At 35.6% G+C, this 24,102-nt stretch overlaps 1 protein-coding gene and 11 non-coding genes across 15 annotated transcripts in view; 8 read left to right on the top strand and 4 right to left on the bottom strand.

The window, feature by feature from the left end:
* LOC109611694 (serine-rich adhesin for platelets-like) overlaps nt 1-24,102 on the bottom strand; it is a 279,269-nt gene that overhangs the window by 10,377 nt on the left and 244,790 nt on the right. For 3 of the 4 annotated variants that reach the window (XM_059118364.1, XM_059118365.1, XM_059118366.1), the window contains 2 exons: nt 1,720-2,599; nt 82-1,661 (listed from right to left, as the gene is read on the bottom strand). In XM_059118364.1, coding sequence (XP_058974347.1) covers nt 82-1,661; nt 1,720-2,599 — 2,460 coding nt within the window. The remainder of the gene's footprint in view (nt 1-81; nt 1,662-1,719; nt 2,600-24,102) is intronic. The other variant, XM_059118367.1, reaches the window with a different exon arrangement.
* On the top strand, nt 15,162-15,235 carry TRNAT-AGU (transfer RNA threonine (anticodon AGU)). The gene has a single exon. It is a non-coding gene; the product is annotated as a tRNA-Thr (tRNA).
* Nucleotides 16,897-16,970, bottom strand: TRNAT-AGU (transfer RNA threonine (anticodon AGU)). Its single transcript has one exon. It is a non-coding gene; the product is annotated as a tRNA-Thr (tRNA).
* TRNAT-AGU (transfer RNA threonine (anticodon AGU)) lies at nt 18,263-18,336 on the bottom strand. The gene has a single exon. It is a non-coding gene; the product is annotated as a tRNA-Thr (tRNA).
* TRNAT-AGU (transfer RNA threonine (anticodon AGU)) lies at nt 18,689-18,762 on the top strand. Its single transcript has one exon. It is a non-coding gene; the product is annotated as a tRNA-Thr (tRNA).
* TRNAT-AGU (transfer RNA threonine (anticodon AGU)) lies at nt 19,259-19,332 on the bottom strand. Its single transcript has one exon. It is a non-coding gene; the product is annotated as a tRNA-Thr (tRNA).
* Nucleotides 19,677-19,750, top strand: TRNAT-AGU (transfer RNA threonine (anticodon AGU)). The gene has a single exon. It is a non-coding gene; the product is annotated as a tRNA-Thr (tRNA).
* TRNAT-AGU (transfer RNA threonine (anticodon AGU)) lies at nt 20,141-20,215 on the top strand. The gene has a single exon. It is a non-coding gene; the product is annotated as a tRNA-Thr (tRNA).
* Nucleotides 20,881-20,954, top strand: TRNAT-AGU (transfer RNA threonine (anticodon AGU)). Its single transcript has one exon. It is a non-coding gene; the product is annotated as a tRNA-Thr (tRNA).
* Nucleotides 21,547-21,620, top strand: TRNAT-AGU (transfer RNA threonine (anticodon AGU)). The gene has a single exon. It is a non-coding gene; the product is annotated as a tRNA-Thr (tRNA).
* On the top strand, nt 22,105-22,178 carry TRNAT-AGU (transfer RNA threonine (anticodon AGU)). Its single transcript has one exon. It is a non-coding gene; the product is annotated as a tRNA-Thr (tRNA).
* TRNAT-AGU (transfer RNA threonine (anticodon AGU)) lies at nt 22,751-22,824 on the top strand. Its single transcript has one exon. It is a non-coding gene; the product is annotated as a tRNA-Thr (tRNA).

Raw genomic sequence — 24,102 nt, 5'->3', positions numbered from 1 at the left:
AATTATTCGCATAAACATTTCCCCAAAATTCACATTAATGGATTGATGGCCCGCCTATGCAAATTTCACACCTTTACTTACTTCTTTCTTCCTTACCTTCAACAAATTATCTTTGTCATCTCCATCGCTGCCATGCATTGATGATGAATGTGTTTTATTGGTAAGTAAATGTCTTAAACGTTCCGATTCTGTGGGAGGGTTTTGAGGTTGTTGGCTTTGTTGTTGCTGCTGCTGCTGCTGTTGTTGTTGAGACCCACTCATACCACCAGAATTGCCACCAACAACACCACCCATCATTAGGGGATTGGTACCACCATTGCCACCGTTTGGTAAATTTCCTGGCATACCAGACATGTTGTTATTGCTACCACTATTGTTGTTGTTATTATTATTCATAGGATCCTTATCCATTTTATCACTACTGCTATCGAAGGAATGAAAACCAAAATTGCCAAAAGGATTTCCGCCACCACTGCTACCACCGCCGCCACCGACACCCGATTGACTTGCATTCGATTGTGGAGAGGGCAAACTAGCCGCCGAATGAGATGACAATTGATACGGCGTTGAGGGCGATGGACAAATAGCTGGACTATAACCATGACCAGCCGACGGCGGTCTTGGTGTACTGACGGGTGTTGTTACCGAAGCCCGTGAGTTCGGTCTTGAATCATTCCAGGCCTCGAATGAAGAAGATCTTAAGTCAAAATCAAAGTCGTTACTATAAAACGATGGCGGTTCGTGGCCGGCCGGAGAGGCGGGAAACGAGTTCACCATTGATGAGTTGTTGGAGACAATGCCCGAGGTAGTAGCTGTTGTGGAAGATGATCTTTGTACAGAACCCAAGCCGCTGGCAATATTGTTTCCTGCACTGCCAACCCCGCTGCCGGTGCCATTAATAACTGCCGATGTCATCAGGGGTCCGCCCACACTTATTGTCTGTGTCGAATGCTGCTGCTGTTGCGGTGGCATACCACCGCCACCACCACCTACTAAACCACCCAAACCTGAGACATTCACCAAAGGCGATGACATCGAATTTGTATTCACCAAGGAATCCATTGATAGGCTGGAAACCAAAGATGATACCAATGAACCGGTTGTAAGTAGTCCTCCACTGTTGCCACTCAGCATACTGGTGCTATTGCTGTTCATATCGTTCTCAGCATTCAGCAGCGTGTGTACCGACATAATAAAATCACTCTCACCCGGCGTATGGTTAAGGAACAATCTCGAATTGGCCTTGACATGAACATAGACATCGGGTGTCCCCAGACAAAGGCGAAATGGTTTCGATATATGATTTGATATGGGCGGGTTAATTGATACCACACTGCTGCCTGGCGATTGTGAGGCATTGATCGCATTTACCCCGGCCGCTGAATTTTGGACATCACAGAGATGTGTCTTTAAAGCTGATAAATCCTGAGGATGACACAGATCCTGCAGCAAACGTCCCACCCATTGGGTTAAATGCTTTTTGTAGGGTTCACGCAAGCTTGTGGCATCGAGGGTAATAATTTTGCCATGTATGTCTAGTTTGAAGGTAACCTGTTCAATGGTTGGATGCTGGACATGTTGTTGTATGTTCATTTCCAAAGGCGATTCGTCCTCAGGTCGGGTAATTAAACATAAAACAGAAGAGGCAGAATCAGCATCGTCTGGAAAAAAGAAAGTTATGAGTAAAGTAATATTAAAGATTGGCTTAGTGATACTTACCTTTAACGGGCGCTGCTATTAAAACAACTTCTTCGAATTTCGATTTTTGGTCCATAGAATTACTATCTGTATTATTTGTGGTCGTTGTGGTTGTTGTTGACGATGATGAAGACGACGAAGAACCTGAGGTTTGGGTTGCCGAACGTGTATCTTTGACTAACATTCGGACTTTTGTCGAAATGCTACGTTTCGATTTGCCTCCAACAATGCCACCTACACCTCCACCGCCACCACCATTGTGATCATCAACATCACCTAGACCCCAACCTGAGTTTAGATCGTGTTTACCACTGCCGGCACTGTTGGGACCATTGCCGCCAATACCAACACCTGCGCCCAGACCTCCTACTCCTCCCGAAAGGGTCGATGACATATTATTTATAATGGGATCCAATTTGGCATAATCGCCCGCATGCAGGTACTCATACAAGGGTCTACGATATAATTCTTGTTTTTCATAACCAATTAATTCTTTGATATTTTGTGTACAGGACTCGATAATGCCTTCGGCATTAACCTGCAGCAAAACCCAGCCGACCGAAGAGATGTAATGTTCTAAAGCTTCAAAATAGGCCGATATTTCTGGCACTTGTCCATTTAGCAGTGATGGTTCGGGCAGTGGCGGTTCGGTTGATGAGACTTCACCCTGTTGTACCGGATGTATGGAACAATTGTCGGTGGCACAACGACTGCAACGTGTTGAGGTTGTTTGGTTGTTGTTATTATTACTACTGCTGTTGTTGTTGTTCGTACTAGTTGCATTGGTTGGATTCGTAGAAGACAACGTCGACGATGTTGTTGCTGTTGTGGCTGATGTTGTGTTAGCTGGTGTTGAGGAGGATATATCACGACTTTGGCCTTTGTCACAAATATCACGATACTGAAATGAGAGGGAGGGGAAAGAAATAAAGAATATTATAATTTTGCAAAAAGGTATTCTACGAGGATCTGGTTTTAAATGGTCTAAAAAAAAAGGATCAATCACAAAAAAGTTGTCTATGTTTCGCCCAGGGGCGAGGCTTTTTAACTTTTCGTACCAATTGTTATACGTCCATGGATCGCCTAAATAAGGAAACTATGAATTTAGGGTGTTTGGAGATATTAATTTGCAACACAATCAGAGGTAATTTCACATTTCAGGTTGTCTTTGGGTATATTTCACACTCCATACAAGATTTCTTCCACATTTTGCCACCAAATCAGCTGTAACTTTACATTTCGGCCCTCAGCGGAATTTTCAATGAAGATCCACTTTTTTGCATAACCCAACATACCGATACCTTTAGGTTTTCGATATTTTGAAGGTCTCGGTGGCAATATGCTGTAATTTGACATTTTTGGTTCAAAGTGGATACTCTAAAGCCTTGCGGAAGATACCAATAAAGATCTGTTTTTTGTATAGCCCTTATATTCGGGTGCTTCCTAATTTTTTTTTCATTCAAATCACTTGCAATTTGATATTTGGACTTCCTTGTGGTTAGATTAACTCCTCTCACAGATATTCAAAACTGGCATAGCCACCATATTATGGAGCTTCTAAATGTTGGGGGCTTCACGGATAGACGATATGCCCGATATGTCAAGTTTCCACATGGGAGATGGTATAAAATGTTAGCTAACTTACTTTTAATTTGTTTTTTTTTTCACTTTACCTTGGCATTCGCCGAAATGGAAATCTATTGACTTTGCAGTAGCAGGTTTGTACTATACCACCAGCAGAGCCCACTTTAACCCCGCAAAAGCAAAGAAAGAAACGAATGAAAAAAACTTTGATTCTTCACCTCTTCAATTGGCGATCGACGATTAAAACGTCATTTCTTTTGTTTTTATTTTAGCCACTCATCCTATTTCTTCTTCCGATTTGTTGTGACGCCGCCGTCAAATGCCTAACAAAACACAACAAAATACTATGGTTATTTTATTTTACACTTGCCGTGGTGGATGCCAACTCTGATAAATTTGTTTTTGTTGTCGTCGTCGTCTTCGTCGTCGCCTGTTGTTACTTTTTAAGCTCTGCTTTACAAAACTGTCAGTTATTAGTATTGTTTTTGTTATTGGTGTTGCTTGTATGTTGCTTCTTCCCTGTTTATTTTTTCTTTATTTTGAGAATTTCATAATAAAACAAAAGTGGTGTCAAAATGATTTCACAATTTATTAAGAAACACCGGAGTTAAAGAGCATTATTAAATGTGAAGAACAATGAGAGAGAGAGAAGCAACGGCGAAAAAACCCCACAAGACTCCACAGCACTAATTGCATCTCTGAGAGTGGATTGAATGTGATGATGAGAGTACTACAGTTGTAGTGTGAGGCAATGTAAAAACAAAAAATATGCAAAACCGCCAAAATTTTTGTGCTTTTTTTGCAAACTGTCACTCAAATGACAATTAAACAAATACTAAGAAATTTGTTATATTATTTTAATAAAACACCACAAACAAAACAACAAATTCGCCAAGCTCTATAATTGGCAATACACAAAAGAAGTGTATATTGGGGTGGAATGTTTGCAGAAGTCAATTGGATTAAAAATAGATGAATAGGAATCTATTTGGAAAATGGATTTAAGAAGGCAATGCACAGTAAGACTATGAAAATAAGAGGAAAGTTAAATCTCTTACAAAGGAAAAAATAACAATTTTATGTGTATTTTGTTTTTATTAAAGAATAATGCAATTTTAGGACATAAATTCATAATAAAGAGGAAGATTTGCCATTAATAATGACAGTCAATATCAGCAAATGGCCGCTACGCTAAATTAAGTTAATTGGATTAAATTCTGAATATCTAATTGGAATTAGATAAGAGGAAAGGTAAATGGACATAAAATCTCCTACAAAATGTGAAACTATACATTTCATTATCAGTTTTTGTTTAAAGGAAGTTTAAGAAGCATGTCGGCAAGAAGTCAAATAAAGGTGGGAAGCCATTTGCGGTTTGGCTATCCACAATTTCATAAATAATTTCCTTATACTTTCCTGTAATGTAAGAATACATAAAACGCTTTTTTGACTGGCTTAAGTAAAATAAGGTCCAATGATACACAGTCTAATGGATGGTCAGGATGCAGGATTGGCAAAGGGCCCAAATGCAACCGATAGATCCACAAATGCGGAAAGTGTTCGGTTGGAAATAAGTAAATGTAAATTATTTTTATACCCTCCACCATAGTATGGGGGGTAAGTTATCGAAATATACATTTTAGACTCCACAAAGTATATATTCTTGATCAGCATAAAATTCTATGTCGATTTAGGGATGTCCGTCCGTCTATCCGTCGGTGGAAATCACTCTAGCCACCGAACGGAATGAAGTAGATTGACAAAAATTTACTCAAATGTATATATTGGTATTGAAAATGGGCCATGTAGGTCCACATTTTGGTATAGCCCCCATATAGCGGTATCTTCCGATATTCGGTATTTTGATGATTTTAGCGACATTATTCAACGGAATTGAGTCAAATTCCATATTTGAATATCGTAATGGGTCCTACAACATATGATGGAAAATTGTCTATGCAGGTCCACGTCTTAGTATAGCCCCAATACAACGGTACCTCCCGATATTAGGCATTTTAAAGATTCTAGCGACTTTATTCACCGGAATTGCGTCAAATTTCGTATTTGAAGTTCGTAATAGGTACTACAACTTATGACAGAAAATTGTCTATTCTGGTCCACGTGTTAGTATAGTCCCCATACAACGGTACCTCCCTTTATTCGGTGTTTCGGTATGATATTAACGACATTATTCTCCGGAATTGTGTCCAATTTTGTATTTGAAGTTCGGAAACATCACTGTAGCCTATAGCATCCACGTCTTCGTATAGCCTCCAAATAAAGGTTTGAGCGGTATTTTTCGATGGATTTTTTTTCATTTTCAAGATCCTTCCGAGTGGTGGAGGGTATATAAAGTTCGGCCCGGCCCAATTTAGCTTTTTTTACTTGTTCTTTTTGGTTTTGGGCAAATCACAAGACGCATCTTAAAGCGAAATTGCGAAGGAATACCGTTAATTTTTCGGGCATTTGAAGAAAAGAAGGACCTGCATTATCTATAGATGAAGGTCCAACGACATAAGAGATAGTCTCTACATAAAGAAGTCAGCCGGTTTGAATAGCATTCATACTGATCTAGTTAATCATTAAAATGAGTTCACACCCCCATGCATTATAGCTGCAGAACTTCGACTGCCTACAAAAAGTAGGTCCTACGATATAAGAGATAGTTTGTATATCAAGAATGATATTAGAGGTAGTCTCTAAATTAAGAAGTCAGCAGAAGGTATCCAATCCCCCATGTATTATTGCTGCAGAACTTCGGCTGCCTAGAGCAACTAATAGAAATTTACGAAAGGTCTATCCAGCATATGATACAGGCCCACATACAACACTCCCCGCCAAACCTACCAAACTTACTCCTAGGAATCTTTGGCTACAGCCTAATCAGAGTACCTGATTTCTTAAATGCGAATTTTTAAACAGAACATGATTAGCACATTTTATTCAACGAACTATGTTACTGCTCCAACAACATTGAGGATGTAGGGGGGCTTTTCGTGCCTCAGGTATTATTTTTATATTTTACGAATATTTATAAATATTTATAACAATTCATTGAAGATCTCCGAACGAATTGATTGTATCGTCACCCGATTCTTTCAAAAATAAAAAATAAATGCCAAGGATATGTGCGAATTTTTTGTTTAGATTTTACTATTTTATGGAAGTTTCGAACGTTTTAATGCTAGATTTAATGACCAGAATTGTTGGTTTCACAGTTTCTTATTTTCTTTTTATTTGAGTATTTGAATAAAAAGGGGTTTGAAATCGAATATATATTTTAGAAATCTTTAATGCAATCTCTTCTACTCACATTTCTAATCTAAATATCACAGTTTTGTTTGGAACGTATCAATATTTTTTTTGGTTTTTCACGAAATTCATTTAATTAAAAAATTGTAAAATGCAAATTGTTGTATGTTTGTTGTTTTTTCTTTGGACCACCCTAATATAAATAGGTATAAACAAAATTATTTTTTTGTATTTATTTGTGTTCACTACGTCGTCACATGAAAAAACAAACGAATTTTTGTTGAAGCTAGGTAGGTAGGTATTTTTTTTTTTTTTTGTTATTGGATTTTTGCTCGATCACTTTCACTTCGTTGAATGAATTAAGAAAAAACTTTACACGGAACTTGGCATTGCACTAAAAAATTGACAAGAATTTATTGGATTTTTTGTGAGGGGAACAGCAAACATAGATTGGCAGAATAATTTAAACATTTTTTAGATTAGATTTAGATGGATACTCTTTGAAATTTATTTTTCAATTTCTAATTTTTATTTCAATATTTTTTAAACTTTTTTCTATTATTCACAGACGAAAATCGAAATAGGTATTACATTTACACGTTTTTTCAACTCGGCATTTACGGAGAGAGGTGCTTTCTAACTCTTACACAGCTTTGCGCGATTGCAAACAAACCAAAAAACACTTAATTTTTTTTGTTATAACGAAACAAAAAATAATAATAAAAAGCCCGTAAAAAACACGGCAAGAAAACAAAAAAACTGTGAACTCTTCGTCGTCGTATGCCCGCAAATGAAAAGCGCCTCGATCAACGGACAATAAAACAAAACACACATATGCAGTTGTGTGTCTAAACGAGTGTGTGTGTTTTACTGAAACACCGAAAAAAAGTTAAAGAGCAGCGGCCAAATTTCAACTAAACAACCAAAAAACAAGCAAATACAAAATAATACAACAACAGCGAATGCGATGAACGTGGACGACGAAGGCAGCGGTAACAACAACAAAAACAACAACGCTACGTTGTTGTCAACAAACGGTGAAAAAGTATAAGAATTGAATTAAATTCTTATCACATTTCACGGTGAAAACAACAACGAATGACGACGACGGCAACTACGACGACGACGACATCATCATCATGTACAGCAATAGCAACTTAAATGTGTGTAAAAGATACAACAGCAAAAAATACATTACGACTATGACAACAACAGCAACAAAAATAATAACACCACAATCGCACACACATCACACATTTCAGTCAAAGTATTTAAATCCAAATGCGGGTTTCCACACATTCATTTCGCATAATCATCATCAACGACCAGCCAACCAACCAACCGACCATAGATAGATACCCCCAAAACGAATTCCAACAAAAAAAAAACCAAACACAACAACAAAAACAAGAAAATTAACGAAATCGAAACAATCTCACTGAAAGAGAGTCTTACAGGGGGAGGAGAGGGGTGGTAGTCTACTCCACCAACCAACCAACCAAAGGAGTACGTATCTCTTAAATTGTAAAACCTATCTTCTCTCGACCGTTATCAGAAAAGCACACGTGTGTGCTCTCTTTTAATTGTCTGTTTCTCCCGCACTCAAAATAATGAAGAGCAGATCACTACCATCAACAAAGAAAAGCTCAACAATAAATTGCCCCCAGACTTGTTGGTGTTTTGACTACAATTTACTACCACAGTGGCTCAGATAGATAATTCTTTAAGCTTCCTTTATGATGTCGAAAAATAATTGAAAACAACCTAAATTCTTGCAGGAACAAAGTAAAAAATCCAAAATCTACCGTGAGTGGAATAAATCCAATATAGGCCGACGTAACCATGTCCAGATTTTACATATCGCATTATTTCTATCCAAATAAGATACAATTCAAAGATGAAGATCCACTATCTTGTATAGTGGAGGAACGGCTGAGATATTATATTGCGGTTTTAAATGTGGTCTTCATTGAAAAATATCAAGACGATGAAGGCCCACTGACTCATAAATTGAAGGCACTGCTGAATAATCATCTTGAGGTATTACAAAAGTTGTTTACCTTATGGGAACTAACAATCATCATAGACGTTGAACCAGATTTGCCGAGGGCTGATAAAAATTCGATGAGGTCTTACTCCCGATGTAAGGTTGCTATTATAATGACAGAAAATATGAAGATGAAGCGAAAAATGCTCGCACCTACCGCCCGGTTCTAAAATATCATGGAAATGAATGTCTGAAAAAAATACCTGTAAGTCATATTCGATAGGAAAATTATTTTGACTCAAAGGGGTATAACGACTTTATTCAAGCCAGAGTAAAAATACGACGATTCACGGAGATCTAGTGGAGGCAAGGATAAAATAACATAGCGTGGTCTTAAATGTAGTCCAAATTTTACGCTTTACATAAATTTCACGATACGTAAAGAATTAAAATAAAGGCCCACTCTGTCGTACTAGGTGGAGAAACGACTGAAAGATTATCATGTGGGAAATCAAGTTAAATGACGAAAAATGCTTAGCGAAAATGTTTAGGGGCAATAAAAATTAGCTGCTACCGTACGACCTTATATATGGAGCAGGTTTAAAAATAAATTTCACTTTAAGAGGCATATCATTTTTTACGTGGTCAAAACAAATAGGGACCTTTTTTAACTAACAAGGGCTGATAAAGGCTTCTGGAGGTAGAGGTTGAAGTAGCAGCGTGAGGAAACTAAAATTTAGGCACAACCAAACTATAAGGCTTCTTTTAAATAGAGCCATATAGGGCAGGCGAATTGACAAAATGTGGGTATTGCAGGCGTTGTATAATTCTTGAATAGGCCTTTATTGGAACTCACATTAAACGACAACAAATAATTCTCAAAAAAAATTCCACCAAAATACCTTAGGACAGCCTTAAGAAAAAATTTCGCTTTATATCGTCTTTATTCTGACTAGAGCAAAAGGTTTATAATACTGAAAAAATTGACTAGCTATTGTTGCCTACAAAATTTCAGTTTGATTTGATATCTCTCCTAGATAGATGCTAGGGCTTAGTAAGTGGAATTGTATTGATATAACGAAATATTTTGGCGTGAAAGGACTCATATTTAGTCTGAACGAAACTATATAGCGGGACTCGTCTTTGATTGGGCTGAAAGTGAAAGAGTTATTCTCTTTATAAATCCGTTAACTTATTAAGAAATTTCGCCGAGATAAAGAGCTCTGAATTCACACGTCAAATTATCGGTGTTTATGGAACTATAACGGATGTCCTTGAAGTCCATGCTATCATCGGCATCCTCTTTGAAAAAATATGGATCGATGTTTCCACCTGGTAACAAAAGATACTAAATCGTTCTTGTTTTCTGAAAAAAAAATGACAACTTATGAATCTCTTCAGGTTGTTATTAGCCCCCAATGAGGCAATTTTGCTTGTTTACATATCCATAAAGCCAAAAATTAGCATAATTACTGTATAAATGTCGACTCGAAAATGTCGGAATATCTTGGGTCAATAAATACCCTAGAGAGCGAAGCGTTGTCGTATGGGACATGTTGGGTGGCAGAATCTGTATGTTGTACACTTTTAATTGAAGTCTTTCCCTACGTCAATCTGATCTACCGCGAACGGCTACAGATCGACTCTCTACGGATTTCATGTACAGTCTTAGTTACGGAAAACGTATTTTCTTCACTGCGAATTATTGACTAATGAATGCGGGGTTTCAAAATGGCTGATGGAATTGCGAAAGGCACGCTCAGTTGGTCGACTATGTTGAGCGAAAAACACGGAACATTTTTCTCACAGAACATAATTTTTCGTAAATAAAGTTGAATGATTTTTAAACTCTTCCGAACAACACTTAACCAGATTAAAATGAAAGCATGGCACGTCACACATGTGGTTCGTCAAAAATGCTATTAAAAAATGCACTTGTATAGATTAAGCCAAGTTTAATTCAAAGTTCTTTCACATTTAATATTCATTTTCTGGCAATTAACCGAACCACGAAAGCCACTGTACCCTTGTATCGCTTGAGCTTTGCAACTCTCAAAACAGATTTAATAGAGAAATACAAAAGCACTACGCCACAATCCCATAAAACATTTCTCTCGATCGAGAACAACACGTCGAAATCATGCACATTCAAAAGATAACAGTGTTCTCTGCACGAACGCATTTATCAATTAGAACCGAGAGACAGAGAGGGAGAGAAAGATATGGCAATGTGCAATCAAACACACCACTGGACACCATTGCTGGAATTCGACAGCACACACAGTAAATCGGATCAAATCATACCCCTAAAATAAAACGAATGACCGTGCCACTCTCACTCTCGGCAACAGTGCATACTATTTGCACCTTATGGCGCGCCGAGTACCTTCATACGTGTGTTGTTGAGGTGATTGATACAATGCAGGCAGGCAGGCAAGCAGTTCATTGATCTTTGCAAAAAAAGTCAGTCATCAGTCTGGGTTCTATCTATGATCGATAAAGTAAAGCAATTGGGGAATAGACCAATTTTTGGGGCCAGCAGCGCATTGCTACAAACGTTGCCCATAAGTCCTATAATATTTTACTAGTGACATCAAACAGTACACCTTTTCAGTTTTCGTTGACAGATTAAATAAAATTGGTGAAGAAGTTGGAAAGTCCCAAAAAAATCGGATAAAAAATGAAACAAATAGTTTTTATTTTCATTAAGAAAAGTGCAGACCGAAGAAAAGCCCAATAAGACAAAGTCTTAAATAATTAATATAATAAAACAATAGAATTATATAAGCTGATTACATCATCAGGACAACTAGTAACATTGGATTTGGTTTTAACACCTTCAGGGACTGAAGCCGCATTACGTGAAAGAAAATATCTAGGGGTCATATTACTGTAAAAAAATTGATTTCACTTTAAAGGGCATGTAGACTTTATCTGAGCCAGAGAAAAAAGGCCACCTTGAACAACATCGGGCTGAGAGGACATATGAGAGGACAAATATTAAATTTTTAAATATTTAAGCAGAATCCAACTCCCAAGAGTTGTAAAACAAAGTTAACTATGATACGGCCGGTCAGGAAAGAATTGACAAGTTTGTGGTTGAGGATGCATTTTTATGGTACCTGGAGAAAGAAGGACTGAAAATATTCAGCTTCATCAGTTAATATATATCGAATATATCATTATAAAAGTCACAATTTATTTACCTCTTTTCTCCCTACTGTTCCCCAACCAGTTAAGATTTTCGTGATTTTTTTTTTAATAAACTGACCATTTCTTTATTCTATCATCCCCTGCACCAACATCATTTCAATAAACATCTGCTTGAAATACAATAAATCTTTTGCCTAATTGAAAAAAGCACCAAGACGGACGGAATTTTTCTGAACAATAAACACCAAAAATACCGCCAAATCTTTATTGTCTGGCGTTCGTTTTTTTTTTGGGTATTCTAAGCGTGAAGACAATGGGAAGAAAGAAAGAAGGGAATGCCCAGCGGAATAAATAACGTAGAATGAAGTACATGACCACTAGCCACAAGATACATGGTCGTCACAATACTACCCTGGTGGTACCCTACTGTAAGACTACAACTAAGATGTATATATTTGAAACAATCGGAAAAGTATATTATTTAGAAAGCCTTTAGGATTTTTCCCATTTAATTAGTGGAAATATCGTTAGAGGGATATATTGGTTCGAAATGAAAAAGTTTTGAAAGTACGACACTGTGTCGGCAACGCATATATTAATGTAATGCCATCAGTACATTGGTAGAGGCCTATGTGGCCAGCATCTCCACAATAGAGGACAATTGAGGCTAGCTACGCTGACCTCTGAGGTTAGCTACTCTACAATAGAGGTCGCTGATGTCAGCTATTCTACAGTTGATGCCTATGAGGCCAGTTATTCTAGAGTAGAGGTCTCTGATGCCAGAGCTAGCTAGCTAGCTACTATACAGTAAAGACCTCTGAGGCTATTTCACAATAGAGACATCTGAGGTCAGCTACTTTTCAATAGAGGTGTCTATGGTGAGCTACTCTAAAATAGGGAACGCTGATGCTGCATATTCTATTCTGCCTATGAGACCAGTTACTCTACAGTTGATGCCTATGAGGCTAGTTATTCTAGGGTGGTTGTCTCTGAGGCCAGCTACTCCACAATAGAGGACAGCTACTCTACTGTAAAGGCTTTGGAGGCTACCTACTCTACAGTAGTGATCTCTGATGACAGCTACTCGACAAAAAGGGTATCAGAAGTCAGCTTCTCTACAGTTGATGCCTATAAGGCCAGGTATTCTAGGCATGTAGTAGGGACCTCAATGGTCAGCTACTTTACAATAGAGGGCGCTGATGCCACCTATTCGACATTTGATGCCTATAAGATCAGGTATTTTAGAGTAGAGGTCTCTGAGGTCAGCCATTTTACAATAGAGGCATCAGTCTGCAGTACAGACCTTTAAGGTTAGCTTTTCTACAATTGAGACCTCTGAGGCTTCCTACTTTACAAAAGAGGTATCTGAGGTCAGCTACTCAAGAACAGATGCCTATGAGGCCTGCTATAGTAGAGGCTTTTGAGATCAGCTACTCTACAGGAAAGGCATCTGAGGTCAACTTATCACCAACCGAGGACTTTGATATTTTGTAAGTTAAGTGGTTTCCAATAGGTGAAGCTATTTTGGTATTCTAAAAACTTGGATAATTCGGAAACTCTAACGGAGGACTTCACTGAATTCACGATGAGACTGCATCGGTTTCAGTGTTAAATAATTCAATAAACTTCGGGTTGGCCCCCATTTATTTTTTAATCAGATATAATCAAATTTTCTGTTAAGTTATACGTTTGGAAAAAGCAGTCACTTTAAAAGTGAACGAAAACCCGGGTAATTCAAAATTACCTCTATTGAAATTCCCTAATTTCTTTGAGGATTCTCAGAGCTATAGTCTTGGATAATTCGGAAGTTTAAGGGGTAAGGATCAGTTCCAGGTAAGTGTATTTAGAGGTTATTGTTTCTGTTCCCTTATAATAGGGTATTCGTCCTACTCCATATTCCATATTTTACAAAAATCTTCTAACTTGTGCATCATATTTTGTAACACACCAATTTCGTCTGAACGATGTCGAAGGCATCTATAAGTAGTCGATATTTTGTTTATACACATTTGTACCACCTCAAAGAAAATTTTGCAGATCGTTGAGATATAATGTAAACAATAGTGAAGCAGCCTTGTTTTACATCTGTCCCCGCGTCAAATTTTCGGAAAGTTGCTTTCCTGTCCAAACAGAAAATGTGGTCTTTGGACTTTTTCAATAAACTTGACCAATTTTGTTTTTTGAAGCGAGCTTACACATAATAAAATATAAATTTATAATTATAATTTAATTTTAGCATTGAGCTATATCTCGTTTTCAATGTAGACTCCCTCTTTAAGACTGTGATTCCCTTATAGGATCAAAATTTTCGTTTTCCGTCATTGATTCCACAATTAAGATTTTATTTCAAAGAGAATCTCTCTGATCTATTGTAAAGGCTGCACACAAATATGTAAACAGAGCTAGGTACTTGACTCTCTCACACTCTCTCGGTCAAACAACTGTTGCGCTCTGTCGCCATACTCTGAAAGAAAGCATAATGTAATGCAGTTTCAGGAAAGCAGCGACGGCGGCGACAGAGCAGCGTCAGCAAAACAACGAAGAGAAGTTAACAACATCAACAACAATTCAACCCAGCCAGTCAGCCGATTGATGCAACGAAATGCAAAGCAAAACAAAAGCCAACAAGGAATCTTATAACAGCTACACAAAACAATAAAGAGACATGTAAAAAACAATAAAATAAAATAATATGGCAAAACAAAGTCAAAATTGCGTTATGACGTCACACAAAAATGCAGTCCGTGTTGCGATTGTGTGCGAACGAACGTATGTACGAGAGCAACCTATAAATAAAGGTCAATGACCGACCTTCGAATGGCATGGCTGGCATGCGAATAAGTGCAAGAGAAAAAGGCTTACACTCGGGCCAAACAAAACAAGAACAACAGGAACAACTCTTGGGTAAATTAAAACAGCAACAACAATTGAGATATTAAAAAGAGAGTGCACACATGTGTGTGAGCTAGAGAGAGTGAGTGAGTGTGAGATGGGACAGGGTAAATGGTTTCAACCAGTCATTTGCAAAGAAATTCACTGCTAAATAAAGGCTAAATATAAAAAAAGTTGTCTATCATTTCTTTTTGTTCGAAGAAAAGATAAGCCAATACACTTCAATCGTTGGCTTTTTCTAGCGGGATCTAGTTCCATGTTCTATGCCACAATCAAGTTTGTCAAACAACAACAAACAAAAATCTTATCATATTGCCAAACATTTTTATGCTTAGCATATTTTTAATTTCTAAAAATATCAACAATTAAGTGTCTGTGTGGCTGTGCGTTCGTTCATTCGTTCCATGTATGATGAGATCTATGTGTGTGCTATTTATAGCTTGCGTTCACTATGCTTCCGTTCGTTTCGTCTAAAGAAAGTTTTCCGACACGTCTACGAAAGATAAACGTTCTAAAGAATGAGTGATATCTGTGTGTGTTTGGCTGGCTGGTTTGCTGCTGCATGGCTACGCTGTGTGTCAACAACGGCAAACATGGCGCCGTGGCTTAGTTGGTTAAAGCGCCTGTCTAGTAAACAGGAGATCGTGAGTTCGAATCTCGCCGGGGCCTAAATTGTAATGTGAAGGAAGTTTCGATGCTTCACTCTTTTTTTGGTTTATTTTTTAAAGAAATTAATAAAAGATGGGATTTAATTGAATAAAAAAGACTCCAAAGGAATGTTTGAATGGGAGAAAAACACAGATTTTGATGATTTTTTTAACGTTTTGTTTTTGACTTTAATCCTATCAGAAAAAAACGTTAATTTAATTGTAAATTTGATAAAAAAAAAGTTTCAAGATTAAATGGCGCCCAACGTGAAAATCACGGAATTGATTAAATTTGCAGATTTTTTATAATACTATATTTTATTCTCATTCTGAAATCAGTGAAGTCTATTATAACAATATCCGAATTATCCAAATAAATATAACTCTGAGTGAACATCAGTAAAATTCTAAGAATACATAGAATTTTAAGAAGTGACAGCTAATTTTATGACAATTGATTAAAATATAAATGGAGATTATAGAATTCTTTAAGTTTGGAGCTGAATTCCGAAATCGATGCTCCAAAGGTGTATTAAAGTAAAGTAAAAAAGTTTTAAATTTATAATCAGATTTGTTATATCTGAATTTTATATTTTAGACTCATGCTGAAATCAGTGAAGTCTTCCATAAACATTTACCAATTATTCAAGTCTATAGCTTTGAGAGACCACCATGAAATGCAGGAGATTCCAAAAAAGTTTTTCGGAAGTGACAGTAAATTTAATGAAATAATAAGTATTCAATCAAAAAATAAATAAACGAGATTTTTTTTTAATTTATAGGAAAAAATTAAATTCATAGATACGATTATGGCGGGATAAAGATTTTTTCCATAATTTTAGTTTCACAATGAAAACCTCTAATTTTTTTAATTATAAAGCTATCGCAAGAATAAATCTCAAAGAACAGGAAATTCCCACAAGATATGCTATTTTCAATTACCCGGGTTTTCGGTTACTTTATAAGTGACAGTAAATTCGATGAAAACTGATTAACAATTAAATCAAAAGATTAAACAACCGGATATTTTTCAATTCATAAAAAATATGTAAGTATATAAATACTAAAATGGCGCCCAATGTTTATAATATTAGTCTCATGAATTGAATAAATATAACAAGAGTTGTTATTTTAAATCACCCGGTCTTTCTTGCAACGTTTGACAAAATTACAGTATTTTCGAGTCGCCAATATAGAAAAAAATGAAAAATTCGAGTTGTTGGAAGCCCTCCCCCTTATGAAACAAACCTACTATTATTTTGATCTAAAAATATAATTTTTCCTCGAATATCATAATAGTTTCTCTTATTGGAAACCTCTTAATTTAGAATTGATATTTGATTTTTTGTGAAAAGAGAAATTATTTTTTTTTTTAATAAAACACAAAAATTCAAAGCGTTTTTATGGTAAGGCAAATAAAAATACACATAAGGACAATTTTTATACCAATTTTCCATAAACAAAAATGGATACATTTTTCTATTTTTTCAGATCAAATGGACTTAGATATGATTTGCAAATACCACGAAATAATACATAATTTTTATAAGGAAATACCAAAAATTAATAGCATTTTTATGGTAACATCAAATGGAATATTGAAAACCAATTGCAATCACCGAGAAGTAACCAAAATATTTTCAGAAAGAAAACCACCAAAAATTAATAGCTTTTTTTATGGTAAGGCCCCGGCGAGATTCGAACTCACGATCTCCTGTTTACTAGACAGGCGCTTTAACCAACTAAGCCACGGCGCCCCCTAGGAGAAAAGGGCATTTGCACACGCCACATGTTCGTTGCATAATTTCATGCAGGGATGATTTGAAATAACAAAAAATATATATTTTCAAAATAGTTTAAAAAATTGCTTTTGGAATGAGGGGTGTAGTTTAGAAACAGACGCAACGAAATTATGGTCTAGGGCAGTGTGTGCCAGGCAGCGAGTCGGACATTTATGTTCTCCCAGTTTTGTTACTCTCTAATTACATTGTTTTTAAATGGGCCTGAATGTGAGTGTAGAGATTATTATGTTCATTGTAGGCACGTGGTCCTACTTTTGCCTAGCCCTGGTCTAGGGTCCTTTAATAAATATGATTAGAACAAATTACATTTACTTAACTTCTCTCGGTCTGTTTTCTGCTGTAATATAATATTATTGGGGCATATTTCGTTCCTACTCCGAAGTATTCGTCTTTTTTTCCCCATTTACGAAAATATTTTTAGGAAGACGTAAACTCTGAGACCTCATATTTATGGCTATCCTTCCTCGGGCTGATAAAATGACCCTAGATTTAGTGATTAATGTTATTGGCATTGCCTGGGTATTTATAACATTCATCCATGATTTTGCAAATAGATCCCAAAACCCATTTAGATAAATGTGTATATATAATGGCATGGACCTGAGATCCGGCATCTCAGTGCAATTTCACAGTAGTTTTCATAGATATTCCAAGGTCATTTGAGTAGAATCTATTGTCTATTACAATAATGATATTTAATAGCCGTACAAGTTTTAGTCCTCGATGTCTTATTTCAAAGCGGAATGATATAAAAAGTTCATTTGACTAGAATTTATTGTACAATTACAATAATATTATAATTTCACAAGATTTTGAAACTCATTTGTCTAGGATCCTTCAGTTTAAAGAATTCTGAAATTGGGTTATTTCCTGGTATATCATTTATATAATGGTTCCACCGATTTAGAGTATATTGATTTTTGTATACATATAATGACCATTTAGCTTCCATTTGAATCTTTTAAAATTTCAATTTATAGAAATTCTCCAAGCATATAACTTTTGAACCTAATTCTGGCTATTTAAGAAGCTTATGGTCATCGATCCGTCCTCTAAATAAAAATACGGAACTAAAAGTATAGCATTTATTTTTCTTCTCTAAGTGTAGTGTATATCTCTACAGTTAAAAAAATTAACTCCAATGAAAATAGAGTATTTTATTTTTTCTCCCCGTGTAGCATAAATCGCAACACTTTAAAATTATCTTTTATTAAAAAGGGAAATTCCAATGTTTTCCCAGTTGTGATAGGCCCCGGCGAGATTCGAACTCACGATCTCCTGTTTACTAGACAGGCGCTTTAACCAACTAAGCCACGGCGCCATCTTGCGGACATTCCATTTTGATTTAGCCAGATATGGGAATTTTGAATTAGCTGGCATTGAACTACAAAACAAGTTTTTTTCTCTTTTATTTCTTTTGGCGTCAGCAATATGAATTTGTTAGCGTGACTATTTTATAAATTTCCAAAAAAAATGTTTGTCACACATCCAAAAAACCAATAACAAGTTTTTTTTGTTGAAAACAAAAACAAAAAAATCAAAGTCATTTCAAGTATTCGAATGACCGTGATAGAAAAGAAATAAATAATTGAAGTGAATAGTTTATATGTTGCTCTATATTTTAGAGATCTATATTGAATTATATAGAAATTAAATGACTATGGGCGCCAGATGGCGCCGTGGCTTAGTTGGTTAAAGCGCCTGTCTAGTAAACAGGAGATCGTGAGTTCGAATCTCGCCGGGGCCTATCTACTGAGGAACTTACTTTTTTGTGGCAAAGATTTTTTAAGGTTTTTGGGGAGACAATATGATCGTTAAATAGAAAGGCGTATGTGTTTTGAGAACTTGCAAGCAAGTAAAGTATTTTAAAAATATTTGTCGAACATAATTTTCATTCAACTAACTTTTCAGGTGTAAATATTGGCAAAACATTTGAAGTTTCTTACAAAGCACTTTAATTGCTCACAGGCCTGTTGGGTCGAAACTCAATTTGCATGTGCGAATGTTTTGGTATTTTTCGAACTGCCAATTGCATGTGTAACCCAGGGTAAAATACCCCGACGAATATATTGAATATTTTGAAAACTATTTATTTTTACTTTTTAAGAGCGTATAACCACATCAAGTGCTATAGGTTCTTTAACTAATGAGGGCCAACTATTTACAATATTATTATATCTGCGGTAATAAAACCCATATTTTTATGTAATAGTTCCCCACAAAAATTTCTCGAACTTTGGTGCAGGCCCCGGCGAGATTCGAACTCACGATCTCCTGTTTACTAGACAGGCGCTTTAACCAACTAAGCCACGGCGCCTCACGCGAACTATTTAAAATTGGACAAAACAAAAATTTGTTTTTATTTAGAAAATTGTATTGAATAGTGTTCGAATAATATTTGGAAGTAAGAACAAATCTATCACTCTTCCAAAATATCTAAAAGATATGCTCTATTCCAGAACTGCTTGAATGTAAAATTTTTTACTACGATAATCGATTTTTCCTTTATGATATCAAAAAAATAATGCAAATCTAGTAGATTATTGCTGGTAATGGAAAAGAGCACTAGCTTTTAACGGAAAGATTTCAAAATCTATAGAAATTATTTTTTATAAAATATGCCATATTTGTATTAGACATTTTCTTCAACGGGGGTCAAATGGCGCCGTGGCTTAGTTGGTTAAAGCGCCTGTCTAGTAAACAGGAGATCGTGAGTTCGAATCTCGCCGGGGCCTATACAGTGTTCTGATATTTTTGTATTTATTTCTGGAAATGCATAAACTGGACTTTGATATTTTTATGGAAAAACAAATCGAAAAAATACGAGGGGGAAACAATTTGAAATATCTGAGAAATGACATGGCCTTTGATTGAAAAATTTCCGATTTTAGCCACGGATGGACATAGACCTCACAATTTAGTACAGTATTTGTATGCTTATAGTGATTGAATTTACATTTTATTTAATCCGCTGTGTTTTCATATCAAAATAGCTTTGATTTTAAATCGAAGCACATTCTATAACTTATTTTGTGAACTCAATGCGGCCAACAAACTTAAAATTCCCATAATAGTTTTCCAAACCAACTGTTTGTGAATGAAATTATTTCGCATGTTCGCCAAACGGCGCCGTGGCTTAGTTGGTTAAAGCGCCTGTCTAGTAAACAGGAGATCGTGAGTTCGAATCTCGCCAGGTGGCAAGTGTATAATTTTGTTAAACGAAATTTGTAGGAACTGCAAAAACAGCTGCCCGAAAAATTGTTAGCAAATGCAACTCTGTACGTTCGCAATATAGAGAAGGGGGGTATGGTAATTTTTAAGATATTGTGTGGAACATTTTACGTGAAAATCTCGGTTGGCCTCTTTCGCAAATGGTTTCGAAAGGCATTTCTTGCTACGTCGATGCTGTGTGAAATGAATTCTGTAATGTTATTTTAGTTGACTGACAGTGGAAGAAGATTATAAAAGAAAACGCCGACAAGAATTTGTGTAGGATAAATTGAGAGAAATTATGGAGATTAAGATGTCCTGCCAACAATTTTTGGAAGACTCATCATTTTTCGTTTGTCTCTGAAAATTTAAAATACCAGAATATTTCAACTTAATTTTACCAGATACTCATACCAGAATATTTCAATTTAACCCTATTTTTTAGACTACTTTTCCCAAGTGTCATCGTTCGATTGAAGTGCCTATATATGGGGTCACTGGATTTATAAATTTAAAATATTATCATCCATTGAGATAAGATACAAGACAATTGAAGATTAGACTATATATTGATTATATAGATCGAAGATGTTCCATAACTTATGTTTGGAAAAGTCATGAAAAGCCATTAGCGGAGGAATAACAGAGGTCGCGTGGCGCCGTGGCTTAGTTGGTTAAAGCGCCTGTCTAGTAAACAGGAGATCGTGAGTTCGAATCTCGCCGGGGCCTACAAGTCCATTCGAATTGGATTTGAAACGAGTTTTTTTATTTTTATATATTCTCATAAAACAGTTACTCATATCTCCAAAAAGTAAATTTCTGAGAAAATTCCATAAAATTTGGTGAAAAATATAAAAATTGTAACATTTCCGTTGAAAATTCAAACTTGAATGGACCTCAAAAACAATTCTGGTTAATTTTTTTTATTAATTTTTTTCTAATATCTTTTAGTCTATCCTCACATATTTGCTAATAAAAAAATATATGAAAAATATTAAAATTATGTGATTTTTGTTTAAAGTTTAAACTTGGGATTATTTTGTTTGTATTTTTTATCTTTCTCTGATATTTTACTTTTCATTTTGATATGTTTTTGTTAGTAATCATTGTCATAGTGCAGTATTTCTGCGCTTAGAATATTCGGAATTTATTTTTTATTCAAGTCGCTTGACTTTTGTCTCAAAATCCCTGTGATTTCACAGAAAAGCTCATTTTATAACTGATTTGTTGAACTCAATGAACCAACATCACTTAAAATTCGCATAGCTGTTTTCTAATGCACACTATTTGTGTATGAAAAAATGTGGCATCTACGCCAACGGGCGCCGTGGCTTAGTTGGTTAAAGCGCCTGTCTAGTAAACAGGAGATCGTGAGTTCGAATCTCGCCGGGGCCTATTCAGTGTTGCGTTTTTTTTTTCTATTTGTACTTGAAAAATGGAAAATTTGTAATACTTGAAATATAATAAACTGGAAAATTTATGGAAATAAACTGGAAAATTTATGGAAATTGAGTGAAAAAAAATTTTTTATTGTTCTCAGTGCGTAACATTTGTCTGGCCAATTTAGGATATTAGTATGCAGTTGTGGGTAATTTTTCTCCACTGCTGAGTTGTGAGTACAGTCTTTGAATGTCTTTCACCCGCCGATTAAGTGGGGAAAAAGTTTTCCAAATTAAATTCATTGTTCATAATTCTGTTTGGAATATATTTTTTATTAATTTTAAGTGGTTTTTACATTAAAATTCCTCCAATTTCAAATCGAAACACATTTTATAACTGATTTGTTGAACTCAATGTACCGATACACATTAAAAATTCGCATAACACTTTTCCAACACAAACTATATGTGAATGAAAATATGTCGCATGTTGGCCAAATGGCGCCGTGGCTTAGTTGGTTAAAGCGCCTGTCTAGTAAACAGGAGATCGTGAGTTCGAATCTCGCCGGGGCCTATTCAGTGTTGCGATTTGTTTTTTGTATTTACGCTTGGAAAATGGGGAATTTTCAAATGTAGAAATAGCATCAAATTTACATTTTATAGGACTGAATGGAAGATATATAGCAGAGAAAAATTTGACGAATGTAAAGGAACGGACTGAAAATTAAATGACGAAGTGACATCTTCGCTATTTATTCATATCTTTTATAAAAGAAATTTAAAACTTATATTATTTGTTTAGTTGTCATAGGGTCTCGAGAATTTATTATCCTTATTTTGCTTTGACTAAAACCCGTTCATCAATTATTATTTTATTATTATTATTTATCTTTGAATGTCTTTCACCCGTCGAATAAGTGGGGGAACAAGTTTTCCAAATTGAATTCATTGTTCATAATTTTGATTGGAATATATTTTTTATTCATTTCAAGCGGTTTTTATGTCAAAACTCTCCTAACTTCACATCAAAAAACATTCTATAATTGATTTGTTGAACTTAATGCACCGACACACACCTAAAATTCGTATTACACTTTTTCAATACAAATTATTAGTGAATGAAAATATGTCGCACGTTGGCCAAATGGCGCCGTGGCTTAGTTGGTTAAAGCGCCTGTCTAGTAAACAGGAGATCGTGAGTTCGAATCTCGCCGGGGCCTATCGTAAATGGAATTTTTTTTTTCTAATATTTTCCATTTAATTTCACTCCGCCCTCTAATTTTAGAAATCAATGCTAAATTTGTTTACCCAAAAATAAATTAGCCTCCTCTATACAACATCGGAATTAAATTACCGAGGCTAGCGAAAAACAACTAATTAAAAAGTGTTTTATGAAAATCAAAACACAATTTAATTAAATTCAAATAACATGTCCTTATACTCTGTCCCAATAACACTGCCACAATTCCACCTCCTTATGCATTTCCCAGCCACGCTGAATTGATGTGATTAATTCCGCAACATTTTCCCAAAACGACGAAACAAATATCGAAAAATCCCCCATAATACAAAAGTAATTAAATTAGTATTGTTATAAATTGAATTTACTTTGAAATTGATGATGGACATCCGGTTGAGATTTTGTGTTGGTTGTAGTCGGGAGGAGGGAAAAAAGAAGATAGCATGGCCATAATCCCCCCATAAAATTACAAAAGCTGCATGGGAAAAAAGTGCCCTGTTTATCCTTGTTTTGTTTAGTCTCTAGGGTCATCAGTATCCTCATCGTCATCATCAACATCATGGCAGGATAATTGATATTGAGGTTTTCAGTGCGCTGTTTTTTTGTGTGTGTCTCTCTATCTCTCGTTTCTGTTAAGTTGATTATTGCGGAACAATATGGATAAAGATTTGGCTTAATGGAGTGACCACTACCATTGTTGGTGTTTCTTTTTTTGTTGTCAAGGGTTTCATTACGGAAAATAGAGAAAACAAAGACAAAAAAAAAAGGAGGAAAGAAATTGAAAACACCAAGAATTTACATGTTGTTGAAAAAGGCAAGCATGAAGTGAAATATTTAGGCAAATCTGGAGATTTGTTAAATAGAATTGTAAGATAATTTGTGGGGTGAATTTTTGGATTTCGATGGACAGTAACATATCCAAGATTTACATGGGATACCTTAATAAAAATCTGAATTTGAATATTGGAGATGAAAAATAAGACTGGGATCTCTATGGTAATTTTCGTAATGAAAGTCAAGCACGAACACTTATTTAGTTCTCCAAACAAGGCCTTATTCATTTCAAGATTTAATGGTCCTTCACTACATTTGTGAATAAGCTGTTCCAAGCTTCCTCGACCCTTTAGAAGTCTAACAACAAAGCTAGATACCTATTCTTAAAATCTCTTCAAAAATCAAAACTAAAAGCTTTGATACTCCAAAAGTTTTCTTGAAAAAATCGTCTCTTGAAGCTTTCATGCCCCTGTGGGTAAATATC

Source organism: Musca domestica, unplaced genomic scaffold (assembly GCF_030504385.1).
Source record: "Musca domestica strain aabys unplaced genomic scaffold, Musca_domestica.polishedcontigs.V.1.1 123, whole genome shotgun sequence".
Taxonomy (NCBI): Eukaryota; Metazoa; Arthropoda; class Insecta; order Diptera; family Muscidae; genus Musca; species Musca domestica.
This window is presented reverse-complemented; position numbering and strand designations above follow the sequence as displayed.